The sequence below is a fragment of the Hemibagrus wyckioides genome, linkage group LG14, assembly GCF_019097595.1.
Source record: "Hemibagrus wyckioides isolate EC202008001 linkage group LG14, SWU_Hwy_1.0, whole genome shotgun sequence".
Taxonomy (NCBI): domain Eukaryota; kingdom Metazoa; phylum Chordata; class Actinopteri; order Siluriformes; family Bagridae; genus Hemibagrus; species Hemibagrus wyckioides.
This window is the reverse complement of record NC_080723.1, coordinates 22793668-22810965: the sequence shown is the minus strand read 5'-3', so window position 1 is coordinate 22810965 and position 17298 is coordinate 22793668. Positions and strand designations below refer to the sequence as shown.

The 17298-nt window shown below is 41.7% G+C and overlaps 1 protein-coding gene across 2 annotated transcripts; it reads left to right on the top strand.

Moving 5' to 3' along the window:
* The first annotated feature begins 415 nt into the window (after nucleotides 1-415).
* On the top strand, nucleotides 416-17298 carry fhl3b (four and a half LIM domains 3b). 2 transcript variants are annotated; one of them, XM_058408586.1, is made up of 6 exons: nucleotides 416-542; nucleotides 9333-9511; nucleotides 12634-12808; nucleotides 13901-14070; nucleotides 14157-14343; nucleotides 14522-17298. In XM_058408586.1, exons 2-6 carry the CDS (start codon nucleotides 9356-9358, stop codon nucleotides 14665-14667), a joined length of 834 nt encoding a protein of 277 aa, XP_058264569.1. In that variant the 5' UTR covers nucleotides 416-542; nucleotides 9333-9355; the 3' UTR covers nucleotides 14668-17298. The 2 variants fall into 2 exon arrangements, with proteins under 2 accessions (XP_058264569.1, XP_058264570.1); XM_058408587.1 differs by lacking the exon at nucleotides 416-542 and adding an exon at nucleotides 2137-2374.

Here is a 17298-nt window from a genome sequence, read left to right as displayed (position 1 = left end):
TTATAACCACCAATCCATTAAATCCATTCAATAATCTTTTAATAATCATTAATAATCTTTTATTTAAAATCATTTCAGGGTACTAGTGTATTAATAATAATATAAATGATAATAATAATGAATAATATTATAATAAAAAATGAATAAATAAAACAAACAAATAAATAAATAAATAAATAAATAAATAAATAGTACACACTTGCAGTGTGTTAAAAAATGTCATTAATAAAGAAAATATTTTTTTAAAAAACCCATCAACTCTCTAATAATAAAAGTAGAAATTCGCATTTCTGAAAGGAAAAAAAATCGAATAATAATCAGTGATGTAATTATTAATATCGTAATTGTTTACAATTTGATTCAAGAAGTGGCCTGATTTGGCCCGTTGTTTCCAAATGGGGGCGGGGCTTTACAGCGGTATCTCCGCCCACAGTTATCGTGGAAACTTGGACCACTTTGCACGGAGCGCGCGGAGTTTTTATATCTCGCACGAGCCAGAGAGAGAGAGAGAGAGAGAGAGAGAGAGAGATCTGAGGAAAACGGTAAGAATATATATATTTACAATTTTATAGCTATTTATATTTTTTCTTTAACACCAAGCGAGTAAACATAATATAAAAATATAACATAAAAGTAATAAGCTGTTTATTCTAAATATGGCTGTATAAATCTTAAGAAATTGTGCTGCAAACTAAAGGAAAGTCTTTTAAAGCAATTAAAGCAATGTAATGTACTCTATCACTTTAGCTTGTATTTTAAAGTCATATTTTTATTCAAACACAGAGTTACCCTGCAGAGAAAGCTTCCTAAATGTCTCATAAAAAGGAGAAGAGTTGTGACTTCATAATAAACCATGCTTTAACATTTATAACACAGCCTCCATCCGCTTTCCTTCCTTTTCCTTTCTTAAAAAATGTGATTTCCTGTGTGTACCTAGATTTGAACTAACCCTAATCCTATAACAATGCTATTCATGTCTTTCTCATCATGTTTTAATTTTGTTTTTTCCCAAATGGCCTCAGTGACCCGATGGAATAAAAACCATCTTAAGTGCTTTGACTCAAACATATTTGACACCCGTGTGATATTACCACCAGCCAATTCTGTGTGCAGTCACACAATAAGCAGGAAAAAGCCAGTTATTTCTGTCCATGGAATTTTCTGCGGCTTCCTCTTTTCTCTCTCTCTCTCTCTCCCTCTCTCTCTCTCTCTGTCTCCACTTTCTCACATTCGCTCACATTGTCTTCCAGCCACAGTCCGTGTGAGCGCTGAGCGGATCTGACCGTGAATTTAGAGCTAATATATGGACCAAAAGTTATAAACAGCTTAAATATCTAGTAGCTATGGAAATCATTTTCTGATAGCCAGTACAGAAAGTAATCCCTCATTCAAACAGTGGCCTTAACGTGGGGAAAACCTGATGATTTGTCCTAGTGGCTGGCCTTTAGATGGTGGAAAATGTGGTGAAGTGCACACTATGGTGCCTCTCCAGTGGAGAATATGTGATGTATTGCCCAATAGGCTCCCCTCTGTGCAAGGAAACATGATGTACAGCCTTATAGGCTCCCCTACTTTACTTAAATGTGATAAAGTGCCCCCTAGGATAGTGTTCTGTGTGAGAAAATGTGATGACGTTCTGTCTAGGGTGCCTTGCCAGTGGAATATATGTGATGTAGTGCCCTATAGGCTCTGTTTTGTGCAAAGCAGCATAATGACATGCCTTGGAGGGTGCCCTTCTGTTGGCGGATTTGTGATGCTGTGCCCTATAAGCTCTGGTACTTGTTAAAAAAAACATGGTGAAGTGCTCTCTAGGATGTCTTTCCAGAGAATATGTGAGGTAGTGGCCAATAGGCTTCCCTCTGTGCAAGGAAACATGATGTACTGCCCTACAAGCTACTCTACCTTACTTAAATGTGATAAAGTGCCCTCTAGGATGGTGCTTTGTGTGAGAAAATGTGAAGTGCCATCTAGGATGCCTAGCCAGTGGAAAATATCTGATGTAGTTCTGTATAGGTTCCTCTGTTTGCAAGGAAACAGGATGTAGTGCCCCATAGGGTCCCCGACTTAAGTCTTTATTTGTCACATCTACATTACTGCATAGTGAAATTCTTTCTTTGCATATCCCATCCTTGGGGGTTGGTGTCAGAGTGCAGGGTCAGCCATGATGCAGCACCCCCTGGAGCCGTGATGCAGTGCCCTATAAGCTTTGGTACTTGCAGGAAAAAAAGAAAACATGGTGAAGTGCTCTCTAAGATGTCTTTCAGGAGAATATGTGATATAGTACCCCATAGGCTTCCTTATACGCAAGAAATCATGATGAAATGCCCTCCAGGGTGCGCTTCCAGTGGAGAAAATATCGTGCAGTGCCCTAAAGGTAAAAAAAAGAAGAAAAAAAGTGGTGGCGTATCTTTCCAGTGAAGGATATGTAATGAAGTGCCCTATAGGCTCCCTTAAGTGTGAGAAATTGTGAAGAAATCATAATGAAGTGCCCTCAAGGGTGTGCTTCAAATGAAGACAATGTGATGCAGTGCACTGTAGACTCTGCCACATGAGACGAATGAGATGAAGTGCCTACTTGGTGCTCCAGTGTGCAAGAGAACGTGCCGTATAGGGATCCTCCATGGTGGACAATACTAGGACTTCATTATGTTCTAGGCTATGTATAGTTATATTCTAAAAATAAGCTACCAGGAAAAGGTAAGCAATACTTTGAAATTAACCTGGTGACCCTTAGAGCATTTTCTGGTTCCAAAAGTTCCAGTACTTTGCCACTGTGCTGTGGGGAAAAAATGCCCATATGGCTACCAGCTGTGTGCATGTAGAATGATTTGTGTCACTGGTCAAGATTTATTAGGAAAACTCGTATCTCGTGGCTTGAACCATAACACAGATCAGTCGGGATTAACACTGGATTAACTTTATTACCTCCAGTAAACCACCGTATCCACTGCCGTGAAATATTTGGTGCAATTTAAACAAACTTCTGGTGTTTTTTTTCCACTCCATTTTTGTACTGTCGTGTTGGATTTGCGTCCAGCCCGTCTAAGGATCTTTCTGGAAGCCGTCTCGACTCGGAGGCTACAGTTATGTGGGTAACCAGCATTCTACCATTTCATCCACTCCCAGTTAAACACAACCTCAGAGATGAATATGGTACAGGCAGGACCGTCATCTTCACCGCAACATACCAGAAAAACCTCAGCTATGCTGCTAGCGCTGGGCTAATTACTAAACATGGCGCCTTCAGGATACAACACAATACAGCGGTTACGACACACATGCACACATGAGGCACAAATAACACAACTGTGTAGTGCAAATAAAGACACTTTAAACAACTGCATACTAAATATACACTATCTAGACTGCACTAAGAAAACTAGCTGCAGTTCCCACTGCTTGTCCCAGTAGCGTGGACTTCTCACTGACCGAACCCTGAGCTAAAAGCCAAAATGCCTCAATGCCTGGAAGCACCCAGAAGCCCCTGGTCGGGCATATAGAGCTGAGAAAATTAAAAGTCCCTGTTCATCAGATAAAGCCAATGAAGCCTTTGCTTGTGCAGATAACACCCCTATTTTGGCAGATGAATCCTCAGCTTGAAACATCTGGAGTCTGGCAGAAGGCGCCCCTGCTTGGACAGAGGGAACCCCTGGAGTTTTAGAGGATAAAGCCCATATTTAGGCTGATAATAATGCTTTCTTGGTCAGAAGAAGTTCCTGAATGGTGGATAAAGTCTTTCCACCGGCAGATATAGTCCCTGGAGCCCCTCCATTAGTGGATAAAGCCAGGGTTTGGGCAGATGAAGCCCCTGCTTGGGCAGATGAACCCCCTGCTTGGGTGCATGAAGTCCCTACTTGGCTAGACAAAGCTACTGCTTTCCTGCCTTGACAAATCTCCTGTTTTTGTGGATGAAGATGTATTTGGGCAGAAGATGCCCTTTCTTGGGCTGATGAAACTCCTTTCTTGGGCAGGAGACACCCTTTCTTGGACAGAAGACGCCCTTTCTTGTGCAGAAGATGCCCGTTCTTGGGCAGATAAAGACCCTGTTTGGGCAGAAGAAGCGCTTTCTTGAGCAGAAGAAGCCCCTACTTGGGCAGAAGATGCCCCTTCTTGGGCAGAAGTCACCCTTTCTTGGGCAGAAGAAAGGTCTTATTACCTACTCTTTTTTAAACTGCGTAATCGTCGGATCACGTTTATAAACGGCATCCTCTGGTAGTCGATGTTTGATGTTTGTTAGTTGTTAGTTGGAGTACCATCAGAGACGTTACCCTGACCTATTTACACAGCGAGTTTAACTGTGACACAAACCAGCGCTTAAAAGGTGACATGTTGTCTCGAACCCGGCCCGTTCCCCTCCTCTTCTGCTTTCCCACATTTCCAAAGTACATGATGTCACTTCTTCTTCGCGCCCCACGAGCCAAGACGTAAATAGTTTCCACTCGCCTCCTGCAGAACACGTCGTTAAAGAGCCCCAACATGGCGATGTAAACAAGACGCAGAACTTATCCTAGCGCATTCTGTCAGCTTATGAAAAACAACCCCCCCCCCTTGTTGTTTTGCGTAAGGATCTGGAGCTGGTGTTTTACGTGGAGATGGAGCAGCACACACACACACACACACACATATACACACACACACACACAGCTACCACCGAACAGAAAATGCTGAGTCAGCACACACGGCAGTTGCTTAGCAACATGTAACAACATGAGCATTATTTTCTCTCCAGTACCAAAGAGATGCCATGACTCATATCCCAATACCAACACTATTAAAGTGTGTGCGTGTGTGTGTGTGTGCGTGTTTGTGTGTGTGTGCGTGTGTGTGTTTGGAGAGGCTGACGGTTAATAGTGTGTGTGTGTGTGTCTGTGTGTATGTGTGTGTGTTTGTGCGTGTGTGTGTGTGTGTGTGTGTTTGAAGAGGCTGACGGTTAATAGTGTGTGTGTGTGTGTGTGTGTGTGTGTTTGGAGAGGCTAACGGTTAATAGTGTGTGTGTGCGTGTGTGTGTGCTTGTGTGTGTGTGTGTGATATTTTTATTCCTATTTTAACCGAATGCTTCGTTATAGAATATAACATGATTATAAATCTCTGTAAACATCCTCGCATTATTCCCAGCCGGATTCTTTTGGAATTCCGTGATGCTGCAGAAGAAGAACAGGTCCGAAATTCCGTCTTGCATTTAATTGTAAACTGATCAGACGCTAAGGCTGATGAGTTCACACAGTAAATATTTAATCAACTACTGGGAAGTTATCTGAAATAAGAGACATGTACATACACACAGACACACACACACTCACACACACACACACACACACACACTCATACACACACACACACACACACACACTGTGCGCCCCAGATTTTCTATAGCGGATTTTTTAAGCAGTAAAAAAAAACAGTAAACCACACCACTCAGTGTTTAGCCGAATAATTCACATCTGTCTTTCTGAATTGTGTGTGTGTGTGTGTCTGTGTGTGTGTGTGTTTCTCTCTCTCGGATGCTGGTATGTGACTGTTTTCAGAGGAGGATACTTTTTGTTTGGAATTTGTTTTGTTCTTGAGTTGGTATGTGATCCTCCTTCACCACCTCTTAAACCACAGCTAAAATATGCAAATATCACACACACACACACACACACACGCTCCTTCATGCATCATTTACACTCATCCTTTCCAGTTCACTTGTACTGAGTGGAAATGTGAGTGTAAACCAGTCGAGCTCGTTGTGTGTCTCAACTGTTTTATTGCTTATGGTGTTTTCTATTCAGGCTGAGAGGATACACACACACACACACACATACACACACACACACACACACACACAAAATACACTATACACTTTAACACTCCACATATACCCCCCCCACGCACACATATTTATCACTTCATATAACCCATCAAACACACACGCACAAACACACACTCTATTGACCATGACACCTCATATAACCACCCAAACACACTCTCTCTCTCTCTCTCTCTCTCTCTCTCACACACACACACACTCTCTCTCTCTGCACCATAACACTTTATATTACCCCCCAAACACACACACTCAGTATTGACCATAACACATATGAACACACACATACACACACATACTACTGACCATAACACCTCATATAACCTCCCAAACACACACACACACACTCTTTAATCATAGATGGATGGTGTATGGTGATATAACAGTTTATTACACTCTTGTCCTGAGTTCAGTGAGTGGTGTAAAGAGCACCGATGTCCGACTTAGTTCTTGAGATGCAGTGTGTGTGTGTGTGTGTGTGTGTGTGTGTATGTCACCACTGTACACACTCCAAAAAGCACATTAGTGAAAGATTTACACATGGCTTGGCACTGTAGAGCACAGGAAAAAGAGCTGGCTGAGATTTCCTCTCAAAATATACTCCGGCTCTCTCTTTCTGAACTCAGAATGAATATCTGGACACGGCGCTCTGTTTAACCTGCACTTCAGACAGTGAATTAAAGAGAGAGAGAGAGAGTTTGACACTCACCAGCTCAAACAGTGGCTAGATTCAGAGATGAATGTCTTTATGCTGCTCTTCAACACATCTTTTAAACACCAGAGCTGCTCCTGGGATCAAGCACCAAAACACACACCTCCTTCCTTCCAGCTCAGACTCAACACTGAATAACATCATAACAGATCACTGAGTCGTACATCAACACAAAAACAGTATTAACAACAGCAAGACCAAAAAACTGAGAAGAGCTTCGGGTTCTGTGCGAACAGACAGGGTGCCAATACTTTAGCACGAGTGGATAAGTCACCAGGACACGTCACGCAGTTCCCCAGATTGTACCGAGCGGTTTGGTATGTCACAAGTGTATGAAATATTAAAGTTGTGAATCCCCTTATTTTGGGGGTTGACGCATGTGATGTCACGTGACATCACCAGAACATAAATGTCTAAATAAAAAGATCTCAGAAAATCTATGATAAATAATAAAATGTTTGAGTTTGAGGTTTAACCAAAAACACCATTATCTAATGTCTAAATGTTAAGTGATCTCATGCTAAAAAATAGAATAAATAAATAATAATAATAATAATTAACTGATATTTTTCTATTTAAAAATTGCGTATGTAACAAGAGTATAATTGTCTAAATCAAAAGATATCATGATGCCTGCGATATCTCAGAAAAACTATGATAAATAATAAAATGTTTACCCAAAAATACCATTAGCCAACAGAAATAAATCCTAGAACTACGCTGTATGAATATGCAAATTAAACCCAAAGTAAGACCTCCCATCTGCAGTATATGCCCCGCCCACTTTCCTAATAAACTGGTGATGCATGACTCTCCAAACAGACCATAAACATTCATCCTGACCCTGAGTTTGGGTTTTGTGTGCCCCATTATGCGTTTGGGTTGCCAGATGTTTCCTGTTTCCTCATCTCAAGTCCCCCAACATTGTCTGATGTTTTGGACCCGCAGTCATGTCGGTTTCAAAGCACCGGCCCCTGCTCAGCAGAGGAATCCGAGCACCTGAGTATACAAGTGTTTAACATCCGTCTGCTTTTTATTTAGGGCAAACAAAATAATTCTCATTGTCATTATTATTCAAGGCAAGGGTCAAACCCCAGACAGGCAGCAACACACAACATCACACACATGAAACCGGAAAACACATGAGGGCTGAAACCAGGAAGCAACAGAACACAGAACAATGGTGGTGGTTTAAGTCGTTAAGGCTCTGGGTTGTTGATCGGAGAATTGGGATTCAAGCCCCAACACCACCAAGCTCCACTGATGGGCAATTAAGCAAGGACCTTAACCCTCTCTGCTCCGGGGGCGCTGTATCATAACTGCCCCTGCACTCTGACCCCAACTTCCTAAGCTGGGATATAAGAAGAAAAGACTTCCAGTGTGCTGTAATGTGTGTGTGTGTGGCGATAATAATAAAGGCTTCATGCCCCTCAGTTCACCTGATCACATTTTGCACTCCCAAGTGCTTCTAAAAATGTTATCAGAGGTGACAAAATTAGAGTTTTTCAGCAATTTCAGCCTTGTCTGTTACTGGTGTGAAGACGAGACATGCTGTACGATGATATATCGAGACGGTGACACACTTCTGGATGATATCTGTATATATTTTTTGTAATGTTATAGAGGTATTCGGTAATGGGGACATTGTCTGCTCCGGTGTCACCTCGGTTTACAGTTCCGAGAGCACTGTGTAAGCAATAAAGGGAAAGCCGTTACGCCTGTGTGCACCATTTAGGAAGATTTATTACCCCTTCTCTTACAGCTTTTAAAAAGGGTTACGGATGAAAAAGGGGCTTTTGATTTGTTTTCTTTTTTCTCCGTGGCACTCTGCTCCGTCTTTCCATTCTGCCAGCTCCGAGTGACACCGTAACCAAATGTCAAGAGTTTGGAAAGAAAACAAAAGGAAGGACAGAAAGAGGTCTGGTCATGATTTGTGTCTGTGTCTGGCATTGTGTAGAAGCTGAAAGCTCTTTGAGTGAATCTGTAACACACACACACTCACAGACAGACAGACTGAGGTTCAGGACACTCGCAGGCTCTCTGGTTTAAATGGCTATAGATAGCTATAGAGAAGATGTTTTGTGTGTGTATGTAATTAGGAAATAGCTTCAGTCAACATCTCTACATTCTTCTCATGTCTTTTGCGGCTCTCACAGACTCTCAAACTCTCCGGTCTGGCATTCGGAAACTTCCTGCTGTTTATTTGCGCCTGTCTTTGCTTTACAGGCAGCGAATATCACTGCAGGGAAACACACACACACACACACAGACACACTGCTATCTGATTTTCTCATGGTTTACACGACTTGAACAACCGTAATAATCATGTTTACGTCCACGTCTATTCGCTTGGCAGATGCTTTTATTGCATATCCAGTCCAGATGTTTCAATAGCGGGTGCCATGTACTGCACCAGCTGTCCTGGGAACAAGTGCCAGGATGGAACAAGAAAAAGATAAATAAAGGAGATTAAATGTGAATAAAATATCGTCTGTTTAAAAAGTCAATTTATATAAAATGTCCCAGCACACTGAAAAAATCAAACAAAGCACCGTCCTGTGGTCTTTTCCTTCGTAAAAACAAATCACTGGAATTAGCTACTCCAGTTTTATGGAACCTAGTGAGTCCTTGCTGGGTTTGTCCTAGTTCAGGGCAGTGCTTTGGTCATGTTTTAGCTCATCTATTTATCTATTTATTATTTCATCTGATAACATGAAGCTGTGAAGCAGTGGTGCTACCACCACCACCATGCCTACCATCTACTACCTGGAGGCTGAGATCTTTATGTTTTGTGTGTGTGTGTGTGTGTTACAGGTTGTAAGTAAACGTGGACCAGGATGAGTGACCAGTTTAGCTGTGAGAACTGTAAGGAGTCTCTATACGGGAGGAAGTACATCCAAGTGGACGACGTCCCTCACTGCGTCCCCTGCTACGATCGTCTCTACGCTAACATCTGCCAGGGCTGCAAAGAGCTCATCGGACACAACTCACGGGTCAGGGAAAGTGTGTGTGTGGGTGTGTGTGTGTGTTCAGGCTTGTGTTGATTAAATTCACACTTCGGAGGATTATTCCATGGCATTGTTATATAAACACGGTTTATCTTGTGCAGAGCTTCTGACTGTTAGGAATGCACTCAAGTACGATTACACACGAGTAACGGCTCTCATTAATCACAACAACACAATAAATGTCTGAGTTCATTTATTTAATGGTTCTTCTACATACACAACTTCATCAAACACATTTTACATGAATTGAAGACGGATAACAAATAATATACTGGAAGTCTTTCTAGAAATGGAGGCTTAACTTTTATTTAACATTTTGTGATTGGTTACAGGGGCATTAGAGGGGGAGGGAATGTGGTCTGATTGGACAGGGGTGGGAACTATAGTCTGATTGCTTACAGATGAATGTGAGTAAGAACTGTGGTCTGATTGGTTACAGGGGCATTAGAGGTAGGAAATGTGTTCTGATTGGATACAGGAGCATTAAGAGTAAGAACTGATTAGTTAGGGGAGGGAACTTTAGTCTGGGGTTAGGATTGGGAATTGTAGACTGATTGGTTATAGAGGCAATAAAGATGGGAGCTATGGTCTGACTGGTGATAAAGCATTAGTTGCACGAACTGTGTTCTCATTGGTTACAGGGGCATTAATGGTAGAATCTGTCATCTGATTGGTTACAGGGACATTAGGGGTAGTAAATGTGGTTTGATTGGTTATAGGGGCATTAGGAATAGACACTGTAGTTTAATTGGATTACAGGGGCATCAAGGGTAGGAACTGTGATCTGATTGGACAGGGGCGGGAATTATAGTCTGATTACTTAAAGATGCATTTGGATTAGAACTTTGGTCTAAATGGTTACAGGGGCATTAAGGGTGGGAACTGTGGATTGGCTTGTTACATAGCATTAAGAATGAGAACTATGGTCTGATTGGTTATGGGGCATTAGGGGTTGGAACTGTGGTCTGACTGGATAGGGGATGGAACTATAGTCTGGGGTTAGGGTTGAGAACTGAGGACTGATTGGTTTCAGGGGCAATAAGGGTGTGATGCAACATAATCTATGGTCTGAATCTATTAGTTGCAGGAACTGTGGTCTGATTGGTTACAGGGGCATTAGGGGTATTAAATGTAGTCTGATTGATTACAGGGGCATTAATGGTAGAAACTGTGCTCCAATTGATTAAAGGGGCATTACATTTAGATTTTTACATTTCTGGCATTTGGCAGACATTAAGGGTAGAAACTGTGGTCTGATTGCTTACAGGGGCATTAGGAGTATAAACTCTGGACCGATTGATTACAGGGGCATTAATAGTAGTAAGAGTGGTCTGATTGGATACAGGTGCATAAAGGATGGGAACTGTGGACTGATTGGTTACAGGGGCATTAGCAGTGGAAACTGTGGTCTGATTGCTTACACGGGCAGTAAGGGTAGAAACTGTAGTCTGATTGGTTACAGGGGCATTAATGGTAGTAACAGTGGTCTGATTGGATAGAGGGGCATTAAGGATGGGAACTGTGGACTTGGTACAGAACATTAGGAGTGGGAACTGTGGTCTGATTGGTCAGGGGGCATTAGGGGTAGGAAATGTGGTCTGATTGCTTAGGGGGTATTATGGGTGGGAACCGTGGTGTGACTGGTTACAAGGGCATTAGTGATGGGAATTATTACAGGGGTTGGTTAAAGGGTCATGGTGAAACACCTGGTCAGTTGATGTAAACATTGTTGGCAAAAAATAATTGGATGTATAGACAGTAGTACATTCACAACTAAGCATTAAATCTTTCTTTCTCTTCGACTCCGGACCTCCTTGGTTTTTGAAGAGCCGCTTCCCGTGCCGTTGAGCTCTCATCCATTATTTCTGTAAAGAGTGTAAGTGGGAAAATGAGTCTTTGCTCTCAAACAGTCTAAATAAAGCATTCTGTCTTCTGGGAGCTGTAGTGAACCCATCTCACGATCACCCGACCAGCTGTGTGTACACAGGAGAAAAAAAACAAGATCTTTTAGAGGTAACACCTCTCTGCTGAATGTTCATACAAGAGTTTCATATAAACATGAAAACATGGAATGTGATCTGTGTGTACTCAACACCGGCTCTGGATAAATCTTTGGAGAGTGTTATGAACAGAAACACGGTGATCCACCATGTCACTGTCACTGCTCTACCACGAGCCACTGAGTGTGGATACAATGCCTTATAATGCCTTGTTGTGTTACATCCTGGAACTGAAGTGGAATATCTTCTCACCACCTCAATAACCGTGGCACAATGCTCAATTAACAAAAAAGGGAATAACTGATTTGTTGCTAAAGTATTCACCCCCTAGGTCAATATAAAGTCGAAGTCTTCTGGGGTGTCTTTTGCCTGTTTTATTTAGGCAAAAATGCTTAGACTCTGTTAGATCGGATGAAGTTCCTCGTTTGTGAATATGTCTTGCTACAACTCCTCAATCAGAGTTCTAGGCTTCGAATGAACCATTCTGGCTCTTGGTTTCAAGCCATTCTATTGTAGCTTTGCTAGTATGCTTTTATTAGCATACTGAAATTAGGCTCCGCCCCAATATGAACACTCTTGTAGACATCTATAGGTTTTCTTCTTCTGTTACCCTGTATTTTTGATCCATCTATCTTCAAACTTCAAACTAGCCCCTGCTGATGAAAAGCATCCCCATGACATCATGCTGCCACCACCATGCTTTACGATGGCAATTATGTTCTGAAGGCGATGGTCAGTTTTGGCTTTGGACCTCTCCAGCTCCTTCAGAGTTACTCTTGGCCTCTTTAAGTACTTCTCTGACTAATCCCCCAACCCCTGTATTTTAAGTGGATGGACTCTTCTATTCAGGGTCACAGTTCTTTGCTTAATGTTGACCACATGTCTGTTGTTTTCATAGTTCATTAGTCTTCATGAAGTTCATTGAGATGTAGTGTCCCTTTAATATTAAGGGTTTTTTTGTGTAGATTCATTGGTTGTATTATTAAAAAATGTAGAAAAGTTCATGAGAACCTGAAAAGAAACCAACACAATTCCACTGCCATGCTGTGCATACTTTTCTTTATTGGTGCCATAAGTGTTTGTGTGTGTGTGTGTGTGTGTATGTAGGAGTTGTACTACGATGACCACCACTACCACGAGGAGTGTTTCCACTGCTCCCGCTGTAATCGCTCCCTTGCCGATGAACCGTTCACCTGCCAGGATGAAGCTCTCCTGTGTAACGACTGCTACTGCAGCGAGTTCTCCTCCAAATGCGTGGCCTGCAACAAGACCTTCATGCCAGGTACGGAACATGGCGGCTCGTGCAGGGAGACGCCGTTACAAGTGTAGGAAAGGGGAAAAGTTCTGAAAGTCAGACAGACTCAGACAGACGGATGAGGCGTGAGGAGTTTCACTGACTCGGGTGGGACAGCGTGATGAGGACTGGATCGACCTGCAGAGCCACACTCGTCTGCCCACGGGGATCAACTGACACGCGAATGGATGATGACTAGCGTGACACATTAGAGAGAGAGAGACAGACAGACAGACAGACAGATTGGATGTTCTGTCTCTGCCCCATGCCTCAGGGCCATATCTATAAGCTCATGAGTCATATTGATACCAGTTTACATCATTTCACACACACGCAGAGAAAGTTCTGACTAACTGTCTGAGTATGTGTGCCTCTTTCTTTCTTTCTTTCTTTCTTTCTTTCTTTCTTTCTTTCTTTCTTTCTTTCTTTCTTTCTTTTTCTTTTCTTGTTTTCCTTCCTTACACCTTTTTTGTTTATTTCTCTTTATCTATGTGTAAAGACAGAGACGTTTACATGAATGCATGATGAAGATAAGGGGATCTGTTATGGTAATAAAGTGCCCTGCACTACCCAATAGCCGTATATGGGCATCATATCACCAATGTCATCACTTCCTGTGTGAGAGGTGACACTCTCCAGACCGGACTGTATCAGTGGAGGAAATATGAGTGGAATGAGCAGGACATGTGTGTATTTAGGCTTGGCACATGCTCCACCTTCTGTAGGTGTAAGACTCTCTATTAGGAGTTCTTCCTAACTCAAAACACAGTCACACTGCTGCAGATTTCTGTCTGTCTGTCTTTCTTTCTTTCTTTCTTTCTTTCTTTCTTTCTTTCTGAATGAATGAATCCTTAACCCAAAGACCCTAAGTTATCATAATGGTAAAATTTATTTATATTTTTACTTTCTTTTTCAATAAATGTCAAATTGTATTAGTATTATTGAGAACCTCTCTCTCTCTCTTTCTTTCTTTCTTTCTTTCTTTCTTTCTTTCTTTCTTTCTTTCTTTCTTTCTTTCTTTCTCTCCATGCTCACCTGCCTTCCTGCCCCACCAACCCACCCCCACCCCTGGCACCACAGGATCGAGGAAGTTGGAGTACGGTGGTTCGACCTGGCACGAGGAGTGTTTTGTGTGTTGTGGGTGTCAGCAGTCTCTGGGATCTCAGTCTTTTATCCCCGATAAGGATGAGTATTACTGCGTGCCCTGCTACGAGAGACGCTTTGCTCCCCGCTGCAGCCACTGCAAACAGGTCTCACACACACACACACTATTACATAAATAAGGTAACTATTTAGTTACCAGCCATTTCTGACACTGTGTGTGTGTGTGTTTCAGATCCTAGTGCAGGGTGGGGTAACGTACCGGAATGAACCTTGGCACAAGGAATGTTTCCTGTGCTCGGGCTGTAAGATGCAGCTGGCCGGTCAGCCCTTCACCTCTCAGGGGGAAAAACCTTACTGTGTCAAGTGCTTCAGCTGCCTTTACGCGCAGAAATGCACCGCCTGCAACAAGGCCATCACAGGTGTGTGTGTGTGTGTGTGTTAGAGGTACAATACATTCTTTTTATGTAAATGTATCTGTTTACTGCTCAAGAACTGTGATTGCATTTAAACCTGAAGTGGGCGTGGCCTAACTAGATGACCCACTTACTGATTATGAATCTCTCTCTCTCTCTCTCTCTCTCTCTCTCTCTCTCTCAGGTTTCGGTGATGGGAAGTATGTTTCCTTTGAAGACCGTCAGTGGCATCAGTCGTGCTTTAAGTGCTCCGAATGTTCCGTCTCTCTGGTCGGAGCTGGATTTTTCCCCAGTGGCTCAAAGATCCTGTGCAAAGACTGTAACAACTGAACCACAGATTGTGTGTGTGTGTGTGTGTGTGTGAAACACTCTAGGATCAGGAGTTAGAGATACGGCCAGGTGAATCGGCGTTGCTATTTAAAAATGTTTTGGGTCATTTAATATAGTGTGTGTATGTATGTGTGTGTGTGTGTGTGTGTGTGTGTGTGTGTGTGAAATTTGTTTATTTTTTCCAAGCAGTGTTTGTGTAGAATAAATCATTCACCTTAAAATAATCATAATCACAAAAGAGCAAACCTATATACAGTATAACACCAGTGATATATTTTGGGAATACTAAATCTTTTTTAAAGTCCCTGGCACCAGTTTCTTCCTAAAAAGAAAACTTTTCTCTGCTATAAACCTGATTTGAGGGCGGGGCAGCTCATGTGACGTCACAAAATAAGCTAGGCCAATCACGCGTGATATGCAAATGACCAAAGAACAACACGATCTCGAGGAACTTTAAACGTAGAACTATTGAGTCAGCTGCTATGAAAAGAATAAAATCACTGAGGATATGACGACGTCAGTCTGACTAGCTGGTTAGCTGTTTCAAATTTGTCTATTTGCAAATCTAAGTATAAGAGTTTATGAAGTTCAACGAAGGTTTCTTTTCATCCTGCTCATGAGAATAGCTGTTTAACTGAGACAGATAAAAAGAAAAAATACTGTCTCACACACAGCTAACAAAACATTTACGATGTTTTAACATCAGAGCTCAAGCAGTCTTGGAAAGTCAAATGCCTCTGAGAACACTGTTGCTAGGCAACTGGGGAAACAAGCGTGCCCAGCATAAGCTAGCTAATAACGACTGAGGTAAACGATTCAGCCAGCTAACGCACAGCTGTCTGAGACAACGTGAAAGGTTTCATAACAGTAGACACCGCAGTGTCTACGTTTACCTCAGAAATGTCGAGTAATTGCTGAGAAAATCCTCCTGTTAGCTTAAATCATCCTGTAATCATACTTAGCACCGACTGCTAAACAAGCTAACATGTTTTCCTTGAAGAGAAATATAAATATTCATCCAGATTTATCAGGCCACCCCTCCTCCCCCGCCCCTTTCCAGATATCTTCTAGCGTTCTGTTGGTGTGAGGCTGCTGTATGTACCGGCAACACGCTTCAGATTTCCTAATCACATTCCACATCTAATGACTTTTCCTAGCCGAATGTACACATCACATACTGTCAGCACCTGACTTAATGCTCTGAGCATCTTGCTGAGCATGAAGAACCACATTCCAGCAGACAATTGATATTCGGGTCACGTTCCAGCGTGATTTTTTGCGCTCTCCTGTCGAGTTGTGTGTGTTTCCGCCTGTAAATTAGCCGTAAGCCTTTTTACCGTGCCGCTCATGTAACTCTCACAATGTAGACGTCGATATTATTTAAACCCACGCTCACGTTACACGCCTTACTGCTCAAAACGTTTTTAAAACACTTTAAAGGTTCACCTTCTTTCTTGTACCTGACCTTCAGGCTACAAGTGGATCCCAATTACCGCCGTTTAGCTAGCTAACTTATTCATGTTAAAAAACACAAACACTGTCTTGCTGAGTTAATTACGAAAATGAATTGTATAATGTTTTACAAAAGTATGCTAATTTTTATGACACACAACAATATTGAGTAAGCATGAACAGCTAGCTAGCTATAGAAATAAGGAACGAAATGCGGTTCGCTTGGGTAGCAGGTATGAGAAACTAATTCTAAACATGTTTACTGAAGTAAACTAGCCTGCTTTGTTTAATAGAAATCAGCTATTAGAGTATCTTAGCTAAAGATAAAGAGCTAGCTAGCTTCTAGTGCTGTTAGAAATGAGGTCAGAGACGTAGCTAGTTGGATTGTATCACACTGAGGGCTTGTTATTGGAGTTGCTAACCGTTTATCTAGCTTGCGTGTAGCTGTTAAATGCAAGAATAAGACAAAATAGTCGAGAATTTTTAAACATTTCTCTCTGAGGAATTGCTGAGAAAATGCTTCACATTGCTAGAATGACACTGATGTCGCATTTCTGAAAGTTTTTCTAGTAATTTCTCGTCAAATTAATGGTAAAATGGTGCAAGCTCCAGTTACAGCTCAACACTTTTCCGACAGAAATCACAAAAGAAACACAATCTAGCTCTCTTTAACCACAGTTTCCTAAACCTTATTGATTTTTAAATTCATTCCAATCAGGATCACGAGCGTTTAGGCGTGTAGACGTGAACGTGGGCTTCGTATTTGCACGGCTTTAAGAATGTATTCCGCATGTTGTATTCCGCAGGAAGTTCCTGTCACCATTTTCACTGCATTTTCATTCTATTATAAGTGGTTATAAGCGTGTATAACGCAGCGGGAGGAAAATTTCACGTCTCTGACACCACAGTAACAACATAACAACAACAGCTGTTAATACACAACAAAACAAAACCATGCGGGAATTTATTTCTATAATTTTTGTTGAGTAAACAACAAAAAAATAAAAAATAAACACAGTCTATGCACACTTGTGTGTGGGATGATAAATATATTTTCATGAGTTTTTTTTATTATTATTCCTGATGAGATGTTTTACTTGAGGTTGAGTTTCACTGCTTTAATGTTTTGGAAATAAATTTAATAAATTTTTAAAATAAGTAAATAAATAAAGGATAGAA

Excerpts from the sequence above, each read along its gene's own strand:
- fhl3b (XM_058408586.1), top strand. The coding sequence starts at position 9,356 with ATGAGTGACCAGTTTAGCTGTGAGAACTGTAAGGAGTCTCTATACGGG. Across the intron at positions 9,512-12,633 it reads TCATCGGACACAACTCACGG|GAGTTGTACTACGATGACCA; the intron begins GTCAGGGAAAGT and ends GTGTGTATGTAG. Across the intron at positions 14,344-14,521 it reads CTGCAACAAGGCCATCACAG|GTTTCGGTGATGGGAAGTAT; the intron begins GTGTGTGTGTGT and ends TCTCTCTCTCAG.